The sequence below is a fragment of the Temnothorax nylanderi genome, unplaced genomic scaffold (genome assembly GCF_030848795.1).
Source record: "Temnothorax nylanderi isolate EJ_2023f unplaced genomic scaffold, tnyl_v1.0 TNYL_tig0714_pilon, whole genome shotgun sequence".
Classification (NCBI taxonomy): Eukaryota; Metazoa; Arthropoda; class Insecta; order Hymenoptera; family Formicidae; genus Temnothorax; species Temnothorax nylanderi.
The window spans coordinates 65,701-77,762 of record NW_027249776.1 but is presented as its reverse complement, the minus strand read 5'-3'; the positions used below and the strand labels follow the sequence as shown (position 1 = coordinate 77,762).

The following is a 12,062-nucleotide window of genomic DNA, read 5'->3' as shown; positions in this document are numbered from 1 at the left end:
TATCGATTTCAAGAGTTTTGTAAAAATCAACGGTATAAAACTAGCAGTCACTGCACCGCATTCCTGCGACCAACGGCGCAGCGAGAATTTCGTTGAAACATTCAAAGACAAAGTGATTAAAATTGTCACAAGTGGCAAATCGCTGATTATGCAATTAATCTCTTCTTGTTCGATTATAGAGCTACCGAGCATTGTAAAACGGGAAGAACGCCTGCATACATGATGTATAAGCGAGAGTTGAGGACGAGATTCGATTTATTAAAGCCGAGCGTGAGCGATGATGTACGAGCGAAGCAGCTGGCACAGGTAGCGAGTAGAAAAGGCAATCGAAATGTCGATTTCCAAATTGGCGAGAGTGTGATGGTCGATGATTTCAGTGACGTAGTAATAAGCGTGGTCGAAGGTCAAATTATAAAGAAATTATCTCCAGTAACGTTCGAAGTTAAGTAGAGACTGGCAAAGTTTGGAAACGACACGTCGATCAGATCGTCCGATTCATTCCGCCAAATGATAATAAAACTAACGTTAAAGTTGCACCTGTGAGCGAACCAGAGAAAGTATTGCGCCGTTCCAATCGATTAAGAAATTGTTATAGTAGCGAGAAATAAAAAGGGAGGAATTGTAATGTATTCACATTAACACGGTACCGGTGCGTGTACTGTGATCAGCGATCCCCGAAAAGGTATCACCTCAGTGAGTAGGAACGAGCGGGGATAGAGTAGTTACCCGGTGACCGTCAAGGGATACACACATTATACTCTGTTATCTCCCCGATTATTACCAATACATATCTATTGTCGATTGTTACAACTGAGTGTTTTATTAACCACCTCAGGACACCACACATACCTACAAATGTTAAAACAGGAGACACTTTCTGAAAGTAAGTTATATTATTTTGTTAGAAATTTATATTTTTTTCACTTGTAAACATTCTTATTTATTTGACTTTATTTGTATAGATGGTCGTGATGCAATAGTTTTTTGGAGCCTCCACGGTTACTTGGTTCCAACCAACAAAATGTGAAAAAAGATTTGACTGGCATAAAAAGTACCATAAAATTCACTATTAGAGATTCTCAGGAATCTTTTGTTTACTTGGCAAATCTCATCAAGAAATAGAGGATCATCTTATGTATCTAAAAAATCAAAAACAGTGCATTCAACCCTTCATTGTGTGTGTTGGCGAAGACATTTCAAGAAAACAGATATTTACGTGTATTTCGACAATGTTAAATATTCGTTTAACAGCTTTCTTAGGGCAGTTGATATATTATTTAAAATTTTATGTATTTAATTTAAGTTTCCGATTGAAAGTTCAATGTTTGGAACTTTATTAAATTGAATTTTTTTGAAATTAAATCTAATAATTCCTTTTCCAAAGTTCACGTATTAATAGAAAATCTGAAAGCTGCATAAAATATTAACCGACATTTTACCTTTCATGTAATATAATATACACATATCTATGCAAATAATATAGATATTAATAAAATTTTATTTTGTATTTGTTCTATTATCTAAAGATCAGTTTTAGGGCTGTTTTGGATTCATTTTTGATTAACTTTTATTTAATTTCGAACGGTTTTATAATCGTATTTAAGAATAAATTATCAGTTTAAATTAGTCACAGATGGATTAGTACCTACTATTAGTATAAGCAGAAATACATTTAATATTATTACATTTATTACAATATTATATACATTTAATATTAGTATTATAATAAGTATGTATGTATAACTCGATATCTGATTTAATTACCTTATATTCTTTAACTACGTTTATTACTGTAAATAGTATATTTCAGTATGTCATTGCATTAATGAATTTGTAAAACATAGTTAAAAATTCTGTAAAAGTGATAAATCTGTAATAAATTAATAATAAATTAACAGATTTAACAGTTGTTTTTTGCATTAATAAAGTATTTAAGTATTTAAAATCATGAAAAATATTAATGCCACAATGCCATACTCAAATATTACTTTATAACATCAATAAATGTAATTGTAATGTAATTAGTATCAATAAACATAATTGTAATGTAATTAATAATCAATAAATGTAATTGTTATGGGATTAAGGGCCAGTTTTTCAATAGTCGCTTTTAACTCTAATCTTAGCTTAACTCACTCTCATCTCTTTGTAACTATAGTTAGAAAGAGACAAATAATATAATGAGTAATACATTTAATATTATTAGGATCCGAACTAAAAGGATATATCCCTTTAGAAAAAGATGAAGAGTGAGTTTAGCTAAACTTCAGTTTGAACGACTATTGAAAGACTGGCCCTAAGTTTTCACCAAATAATAAATATATACATTAATAATAATAATATTAAATGTATTACTCAATTATATTATTCATTGATTCAATGAATAATAATTTCAATAACCTATAAAAAAATTCGTTGTCTCAACAACTTTTTTATTAATCTACGAAAAATTCATTAATACAATGAATAATTCAATTATATTATACGTAATATCAAAAAACGTGGTCATAAAGTAATTAGATCATTCATCAAATTGATGATTACATACTTAATACTAATGAAATCTAATGTATTACTCACAAGGGAACGGTCGGAAGTGTCCCTACCCGATTTGGATGCGCTTTGGATATGTTGTTGAGCATCAAAAAACATAGACACGTTTTTTTTTGCGGCGTATCTCACACGTTTAGGGGTTGAAACAACCCTCGAAAATAACGGATTTTATTTTTTTGCGAATATCTTCGAAAATATAAGGCGTAACGACAAAAAATTTGTACGAAATGTTTATGGCTTTTTGTACCTTTACAATGGCGTAATCAGATTTTTCAATTGGTCACAATTTTTAATTTAACCCCACCCTTACCTATTATTTTGCCAAAAATACAATTTTTCCAACGAATTTAAGAGCGTCAAATGCCAAATACCATGTGTATTTTTTTGTATTATGACCATTATTCGATTTTTGGCCAACGATATGATATGTGGTATAGGCGTCGCGTGCGCGTAGTAGGTAGGTTGTGTTCTTTCTGTTCAGTTGTGCGCCGTACGCTTAAAATTTCCATTTCTCCGGGATAACCGAAAGCGCTGATGCAAAGGCCAGCGCAAGGCACTGACAGCGAGAGGTTAACGCTATTTCGAGAGTCCTAGACGAGCAACGGAATGTCGACTCCGACAAATTGTAAGATCGGGCGGGCAGTCGCAAATCATAATCTGAACGAACACGTGCGTCACATTAACCGCTACAATAATATACTATCCCGGTTACGGCACAACAAAATCAACAACCACCAATTCAAGCATTTGAATATCATTTGCTCGTGTCATAATTCGAAAAGCAAGCATTTCAGATCGCAAGTTTGAAGTGTAAAGAACTGTGTGCTGTACGCTGTCGTTTTGTGAACATGTAAGTGCATTTTATTGTTAACTTTTATTGGTTTCTTACGTTTGTTACTTTTCCTTTGATATTGAATATTTAATATAATTTTTTATTCAGCTCTTACTCAATTCTTTGCCAGTTTTGCCAGTGACTATATAATCTTTTGGGAGAGATGCACTTGGACACGGTAATTTGGACACGGTCATTTGCACACGATCAATCGGACACCGTTATTTGGCCACGGTTCATTTGGACACCGTTCATTTAAACACGGTCATTTGGACACGATCAATTGGACACCGTTTATTTGGACACGGTTCATTTGGACACGGTTTATTGGAACACGGTTCATTTGGACACGGGGCATTCGGACACCGTTCATTTGGACACGGTTTATTTGGACACGGTTCATTTGGACACGGTTCATTTGGACACGGGGCATTCGGACACCGTTCATTTAGACACGGTTAATTTGGACACGGTTCATTTGGACACGGTTCATTGGACACGGTTTGTTGGACACGGTTTGTTTGGACACCGTGTATTGGACACGGTTTATTTGGACACGGATTATCTGGACACCGTAAAAATGCGGTCTGTGCAGTTGGACACCAAAATGTCTAGTATAGTATATTGTAGTATGAGAAAATATGCACAAATGGAAATTTTTAAGCGTACAGCGCAACTGAACAGAAATAACGCAACACCTACCTACAGCGCGACGCCTATATCACATATCATCTCGTCTTGCCAAAAATCGAATAATGGTATCATAATAAAAATACACATGGATGTATTTGGCCTTTGACGCTCTTAAATTTGCGTTGGAAAAATTGTTATATTTGGCAAAAATAATAGGTGGGGGTGGGGTTAAATTAAAAAATGTGACCAATTTGAAAAATCTGATTACGCCATTGTAAAGAGCACAAAAAGCCATAAACATTTCGTACAAATTTTTTGTCGTTACGCCTTATATTTTCGAAGATATTCGCAAAAAAATATAAAATCCGTTATTTTCGAGGGGTTGTTTTAACCCCTAAACGTCGAGATACGCCGCAAAAAAAATACGTGTCTAATGTTTTTTGATGCTCAACAACATATCAAAGCTCATCCAAATCGGGTAGGGACACTTCCTACCGTTCCCTTGTCAGTTACATTATTCATTGACTCAATAAAGTTTTTTAATCAATTAATTTAAAAAATTTATTGTTTTAATAAAGCTTTTTAATAAATCTATGAAAAAATTCATTATACAATGAAGTAGTCAATTATATGATTTCATATTATCAATAAACGTGATCATAAAGTAATGAAATCATTAATCAAATTAACGATTACATGCATTAATAATAATAAATCGTATGCATGATTCAATTACATTATTCATTAACTCAATAAAGTCTTCCGTTAATATAATAAATCCATGGCAGATTTTTCAATGTACATATTTATTGTTACAATGAATTGTAGTAATAGTTTAATATTCAAATTATTCTTTTATAAACCATAAATCATTATGATAATAAAATAATTCTTTGGACCAATTTTAATGAATTTTTTATTACTACAATGAATGCTTTTATTGCATTCATGTACAGTTTTGGTTCAGTGTAGAAATATGTATTGTGCAACACCGTGGTCTCTCATCGTTAATACGATCGTTTAATTCCGAATTTCGGTCGCGTCACGCAAGGATCGAAGTGTCACGATATTAGGATGGGCGTCACAAGAAGCGAAATATCAGTGGGTCGGATTGTTATGTAGTTAACACATGCGTCGTGCACGACATAACTAAAGCGAATAAGAGAGATTGTCGGATGGCTCAGACACATACACACACACATTCACCTATAGGTACATCAATCAATTATATGTACAAATAAATAATTCGGTATCTTAGGGACGAGTTTCAACGCTCGCTAGATGTGGCTCCGGCGTTTTCGATCCTTCGTTGTCACGGCCGATTTTCGATTATTCCTCGTTTCTTCGACGTGTACACATCGGTTACGTGGCCACGAAAGATCGCTCGAGATTTTGCCTTTCCTTCGAGACAAACATTTAAATTCTATACAAAGGACACAATTGTGAACATTGAGTAAAGTGTGTGTCAAGCCAAGGCGACCCAAGGTCTACACCTCAAGGCGCTGTCGCATCCGAACAATCAGGTAGCGACTCAGGGCGATAGTCCCCCAGGCGTCGTCGCTTACCGCTCTCACGACTCAGGGCAACAGCCCCTAAGCGAAATCATCGGCAACAGCCCTTAAGCGAAGTCACATACAATGCGCAACCGATCCATGTATGTATGCGTATATGCGTTCTCTTCTTAATTGTTATTTTCTGCTTTAATGTTTAACGTTTACATTCTGTATTAAAACGATCTTTTCAACTGTTTTCTGTATTTATTACACATTAAATAAAGCGCAAGACGAAAATACGGCGTAGATACGAGTAATATCTATGCTGATCACATAACACGGATTTATCAGTGTAGTGACAGTCGTGATCGTCGTGATAGTGATTATCAATATATCAATATATATTGATCGCAGGGAACTGATATCGAGGAGATCTTTAAGAAGTAAAGTGTATCCAAAATCGCATACGTATGTACGTATATGCTGTCTTGTAAATTGTAAAAGGTAAAGAGAACGAGAAAATGTAGCGTAATTTATATTAATTAATATTTTTAAAATAAGTAGGGGAGACCGGGGCTAAGCCGACAACGGGGCAAACTTGACACTAGGCTTTTTGCCAATTTAAATCTATCGTAGAAACTTGCCTTTCCTACTGTAAATGCGTCTTTATGTGCCAGTATTATCAACGGAATTTGGTAACATTCTGAGTTATAGTGTAATTTTTAACGCGACATAAGCGTTTTTGATAGTGAAAAGTAATTTTTCTGATCTCTCGAAAATGTCTACTCTTTCATCGAGCTTTACTCTTGCGAATCTACCGGTAAGTGATTTTGATGGAAAATTTGATGCTCTATATGAATCCGATAATCGTTTTTGCATATTTTCAAAATTTTCATGTTTTTGAAGTGACAAAAGTGAAAAACGACGTCCGGGGCAAAGTCAACACCACGCCGTTTCGGCTCCCAGTAACAAACGATGCTTGTCATGCAGCCGTATGGCTCATGACAAATGTATGCGCACGTCCGATCGCGAGTTTACCTGCATTAATTGTTTTTCAGACATGAGTTTAGATGAAGATAATTGAAAGTTCAACAATTTTTGTTCTCATTATTTTAAATGATTGTTCTAGCTACTTTATTCCGAATTTTTGTACTTTTTAAATACACAATAAACAATGTATTTTCATTTTCAGACAGTAAAAATAAGTTCCAGATCAAATTGTGTCGATCAGACAAAGTGTTGAGTTTGCCCCGGCGGGGTGTCGAGTTTGCCCCGGCATTTTTCAATTCGAAAATTTGTCTTCGCGTCACTTTTCCTTTCCTGGCGGCAAAACAAAGCGACGTACAGCAAAACTTCCTGAATCAATTTTGTACCTGAAGAAACACTCTTTAAATATGTACCATTGAATTTGCCTAAAAATTTTAATTAAATATTAAAAATTGCCTTTGAAAAAATAGTGTCGGCTTAGCCCCGGTCTCCCCTAACTTAATTACTTGAGACTAATTTTATTATTGAAAAAATTAATAATTATTTTCCACTAATTATTAATTCTTAAATAAATAGTAATTTATTTTTGACAAATATTAATTTATTTTAATAATAAAGAATTTATTCCTATTAATTACCAATTTACAAAAAACATTTTTACCTAAATACTAATTTTCACGTAACTAGAAATTTTTCTCTAACAAATTACCAATTCTTTAAGTAATTCGTAAATCACTTTACCTAAATATTATTATATTTTATGTACCTAATCAGTAATTTTTTGTGACTAATTACTAATTTGCTAATTCAATAAAAATTTAATTTGTTTCCCTGCTTATGCATTTCAAAATGCATTTCAAATGCATTTCAAAATGCGTGATATCAGTACAAAATTACCTTTTTCAAAAAAGGTAAAAAAAGGCGCCAAGTATCACGCAATGTATTTTGTAAATCCAAAAATTCAACCTAAGTGATAGTAGTTTAATTTCACCTTAACAAAATTATTATATCACAAAATTGCGTTATCAAGAGACACGGTAGTGTCTCGCGCCAAGTACACGCGGAGCGAGACCAACCGTGACTCTTTTACGCGACGCGACGGGTTGCGAGTACTCGAGATGTTGAGATCTCGATAACGAGTGAACGGATCAAATTCTAAGTAGGCTTGATCGATAGCTTGGGGTCGACTTGGGGGGGGGGGGGGTATCTCCTATAATATTTTTCGCTACGTGCCCTACGAGCGGAGATATTGGGACGCAAAGTCCAAATGTGAAAAATTTTATTTAAGATAGGAGAGACCGGGGCCTAACCGTCGCCGGGGTTGAACCGTCAAATCAAATATCTCGGAATCTGTATATTGTGCGAACTCGCTATTAACATTGTAAACGCTGCTTATGGTACCCATGTGACCAACGGAGTTTCGGCAGGTTACCTGCCGTGTTATGATTTTTACGAGGGCAAACGTGTTTTCGGAAGGTGAAAGTTACATTTTCTGCGCGTGGAAATTTTGTAATATCTGCAATAATATTTGCTCTCCAAATCTCGAGGTACGTGATTATAAAGAGTAATGCATGCTGAACACGAATCCAGTGTAGTTTTTTCATTATCGTTGATGTCTAATATTTCGTGGGCGATCAAACCTGAAACTTGTGTTTGGGGTTAATCCGTCAGTAAGCAGTCCGGGTGCATTTCCAAGGCATTTCCGGGCATTTCCAGGCTCACTGCATATGGAATATGGATGAGACGGGAATTACAACCGTTCAGACACCGAATAGAGTCATCGGACGTCGAGGAGTGAAACAAGTCGGGCGAGTAACTTCTGCGGAAAGAGGAACCCTCGTAACTATTTTTTAATAACGTTTCGCATAAAAATTTTAAATAAATTTTTATATTTTTCTCTTAAAAAACAATTATTAAGATGTATCCTATCATTTTTCAGGATTAGATGTACGTATATGTATTGAAAATGCAGTGTGACGGTTAAACCCCGGCATTTTTGAGATTTCAATTTTTCCACCGTTGTCGTTTTTGCTCTATACCGGTTAAACAAAGCGACGTAGATAAAATTTCCTATATAAATTTTGTAGCTAAAGGTTCCACTCTTTACAGTGGTATACCACATTTAACTAAAATTATTTATTTTCTTGTTAAAAATCGGCACGGAAAAAAAAACTGACGGTTAGGCCCCGGTCTCCCCTACTTCTCCTCCTCCTCCTACGCTGCGATTATAACATACATATAACAGAGTAATGTCACTTTCACTTTTTCGACACTGGCGGCGCTTTCGCCAGCGCGCTGTCACAGTCAGTTCAGTTAATACGTGTGTGTAAGTGTGTACTGCGCGGCTGCGCGCAGTGCAGATAGTGCGTTCAGTGCGCTGTCACTGACAGTTCAGTTAACCTATCGAGAGACACGGTAGTGTCGGAGCGAGACCGACCGTGACTCTTTACGCGACGCGACGATTAATTCAAGGTAATTGTTTTATATGTAATTATATATCTATTATTCTATATATATTACTGTTACTTACTATACTACGTTTACGCGATTACGCGAGTGTTTACACAGGTTAACCTAGATATATTGACGGCATGGAGCTGATGCCGAAGAGATCCCGTTTACGCGAAGGAATTATCGTAAGTTATCGTATCGTTTTCGTAAGTTACTAAACAGAATTAAGTAACGCTCGCGTAAACGTAGTATAGGTTAGATTACCGGTTTGTCTTTGTTACTCATTGCCAAAAAAGAAAGATAGAACGACGTTTGTGTCGGCTTGTGTCACTTGTTGGAAAGCTCCCTATGTATGCAAGTTTAACGCCTATTGAGTTAATATGAAATAATTTTCCTAAATGTAATAAAAATAACACGATGTTATATATGCGGTTTGCCGTGATTATATATATATATATATATATATATATATATATATATATATACACATGTGATTTCTGCCCAGTGCTCTGAATGTTATGTGATTTTCGCCCAGTGCTCTGAATGTCATCTAGTCATACATATCATGCTTTGATACAAGGAACGTGAAAAAGAGCAGGAAAAGAAAAGAACAAACAGAAGAGACAGATTCAAGCTTTGTTTTTTAATCTGGATGAAGACAATGCCGAAAAATCCCCGCAGTCAGAAAATGAGCAATCTGATGGCCTCGCGATTAAGAAGATTAAGAAAAATCCAGATGTAGATACAAGTTTCTTGCCAGATAGGGAAAGGAAGGAGGAGGAAAATAAACTTAAGGAAGAATTGAGGCAAGAATGGGCTAGAAAGCAGAACGCGTTGAAGGAAGAAGAAATTGAGATCACATTCAGTTATTGGGATGGATCTGGCTATCGTCGGAGTGTTATAATGAAGAAAGGTGAATGTCTCAGTGATTTAGAGAATTTTTAAGTTATTAAAATACTCCAGTGTCACTTTTGGAGTAACATTGGCGTGATATATAATGTTCTACTGCATAAATTAAATTTTCACATACAGGTAATTCTATCTATCAGCTTCTTCAGAGATGTTTAGAAGTTCCGAAGCGTGAATTCAGCGAGCTTAAAACAGTAATGGTAGATCAGTTAATGTATGTCGAGGAGGATCTTTCTTATATTACCGCACCATTATACGTTTTACGATTTTATTGTAACTAAGGTAAAGATACTAAGTGATAAAACTTATGAAGCAATATCACAATGTTGGCATGTTATTTTAATGTATGTAATATTGCGATTAGGCACGCAATTCATTCAGTTATGTGATAATATTTAATTCATTTACTCGATTATGTAGCTCTACTAAATTACAGTCCTTTGAATCTGAATCCTTTAAACGAAATTGGACAATTCGTTGAATCTAAGTTTATCAGATTTTATTTTTCTTCCTATTTTTATCCGACACTGTATACTTGTCATAACTTTTCGTTGGATCAAAAGGATCCCATCTACTCGCTGGAAAAATGTGTTTGTTCCTCTCGTACCATGATCTAATGAGAAATAACATAAAAGAGAATTATACAAAGTATTCTTTTAATGATAAATACCTAAGTAAAATTTTTCCGGCATGTGATTCCTCGGTTTCAACAGAAGCATCGTGCATAACACGAATATCATCGTGAACGTCAAATGTGAACAGAGGCCCGCTCTTTCCTCGTGCTTATAGATATCCATTAACAGGTGGTACTTATGGTCGGCAGTCCAGACTCCGGAAAATCGCATTTTGCAAAGAATTATCTGAAGGAATACGGATACGTCAACAGAGACACTTTAGGCAGCTGGCAGAAGTGCATTGCTGCAGTCCAACAATGCTTGAATCAAGGAAAAAGTAAAGTTATAGACAATACCAATCCTGATCCAGCTTCGAAAAAGAGATATATTGAGATAGCCAAGAAGCGCAATGTCTCGGTCAGATGTTTCGTCATGACGACAAGTATAGAACACGCGAAACGTAATAATAAGGTAATCGAAAATTAACATTAACCGTCATCGTGTGAAAGAATCGTATGAAGTAATGTTTCCGAAAATTCTAATCGATTTATTATTATATTACAGTTTCGCGAGTTGACTGATCCAAGCCACATTTCAATCAACGAGATTATTATCAACTCCTACGTGTAAGTAGATTTTAGATATATACATCTCTACACTCAAAATTATTTATCTTTGGATATGTAATTATACTTTGATGTTACTCTTTTGCAGGTAAATGGTCGACAGAAGCTTACAATGTGGTACAAAATTATTCCTCAAAGGGAGTTGCTGCCCAAACTCAGATTGAAGGTCGCATTCAAACTAATATTTATGCAAATATTTATTTTATGATACAAAATTATGAGGTAAGTAGTTATTATTATCCAATCTTCGAGAATCTCTTTGCAGATGCGCAAATTAATTGAAATTAATTGATTTTTTAAAGCTAATTTCCCTTACTGAAGAACTGGTAATGAACGGACATACTGAACAAGTAGGCATGGGACCAGATGAATGAAGCCAGAAACACTTGAATCCATCTGTACATAAGAGTTGTCAAGAAACTCTACAATTTTCACGCATAATCCGCGATTCTTAGTCAGTATGGACTAGAGTTTAATACAATCGCCATTGATGATCCCCTTTAATCGCGTCAAAATTGATTATTTCGCTTTTTGACTTCGTTCTTTACTCATGTTGTAAAATAGTTTTCCGATTGTGTAGAATATTTTTATTTAGAAAGAAATTTATAAAGATTGTTATATTGATCGTAGAGTAGAGAAAACAATAAAACTTAACATTTTACAAAGTAGTGTCACATTTAAACTAGAACATTGTATCGAATAATTCAGACGAATTAGGAAATTCGTTTTCTACGTGACTCATGTCTATTTCTGATTGGGGACGATTCGAGAACTCATTGAAATAATTTAATTTCTTTTCACGTTTAAATTTAGGTCACCGTAGATTAAACTTGTTACCTTAGAAGTTATTGTTAAATGGCGCATTTTATTTAATATTCCGCACTTCACTGTTGTGGCATAAAATTATTTTATGTTTCAAAAGATGGAGACTAAGCTTTCGGATTAATCCAGATGTACGCATATA

General features: G+C 34.9%; 1 protein-coding gene across 3 annotated transcripts; it reads left to right on the top strand.

Annotated features, from left to right (window-relative positions):
* The first annotated feature begins 8,631 nt into the window (after positions 1 to 8,631).
* On the top strand, positions 8,632 to 11,763 carry LOC139784959 (bifunctional polynucleotide phosphatase/kinase-like). 3 transcript variants are annotated; one of them, XM_071724136.1, is made up of 7 exons: positions 8,698 to 9,134; positions 9,455 to 9,862; positions 9,982 to 10,140; positions 10,662 to 10,943; positions 11,037 to 11,098; positions 11,187 to 11,320; positions 11,401 to 11,763. In XM_071724136.1, the coding sequence occupies exons 3-6, from the start codon at positions 10,075 to 10,077 to the stop codon at positions 11,188 to 11,190; spliced, it is 414 nt and encodes a 137-aa protein (XP_071580237.1). In that variant the 5' UTR covers positions 8,698 to 9,134; positions 9,455 to 9,862; positions 9,982 to 10,074; the 3' UTR covers positions 11,191 to 11,320; positions 11,401 to 11,763. The 3 variants fall into 3 exon arrangements, with proteins under 3 accessions (XP_071580236.1, XP_071580237.1, XP_071580235.1); XM_071724134.1 differs by having other exon boundaries at positions 8,698 to 9,862; XM_071724135.1 differs by having other exon boundaries at positions 8,632 to 10,140.
* The last annotated feature ends 299 nt before the right edge of the window (positions 11,764 to 12,062 follow it).

Coding starts and splice junctions, on each gene's coding strand:
- LOC139784959 (XM_071724135.1), top strand. CDS start 10,075: ATGTCGAGGAGGATCTTTCTTATATTACCGCACCATTATACGTTTTAC. Junction 10,141..10,661: donor ACGATTTTATTGTAACTAAG/GTAAAGATACTA, acceptor ATCCATTAACAG/GTGGTACTTATGGTCGGCAG. Junction 10,944..11,036: donor ACGCGAAACGTAATAATAAG/GTAATCGAAAAT, acceptor ATTATATTACAG/TTTCGCGAGTTGACTGATCC.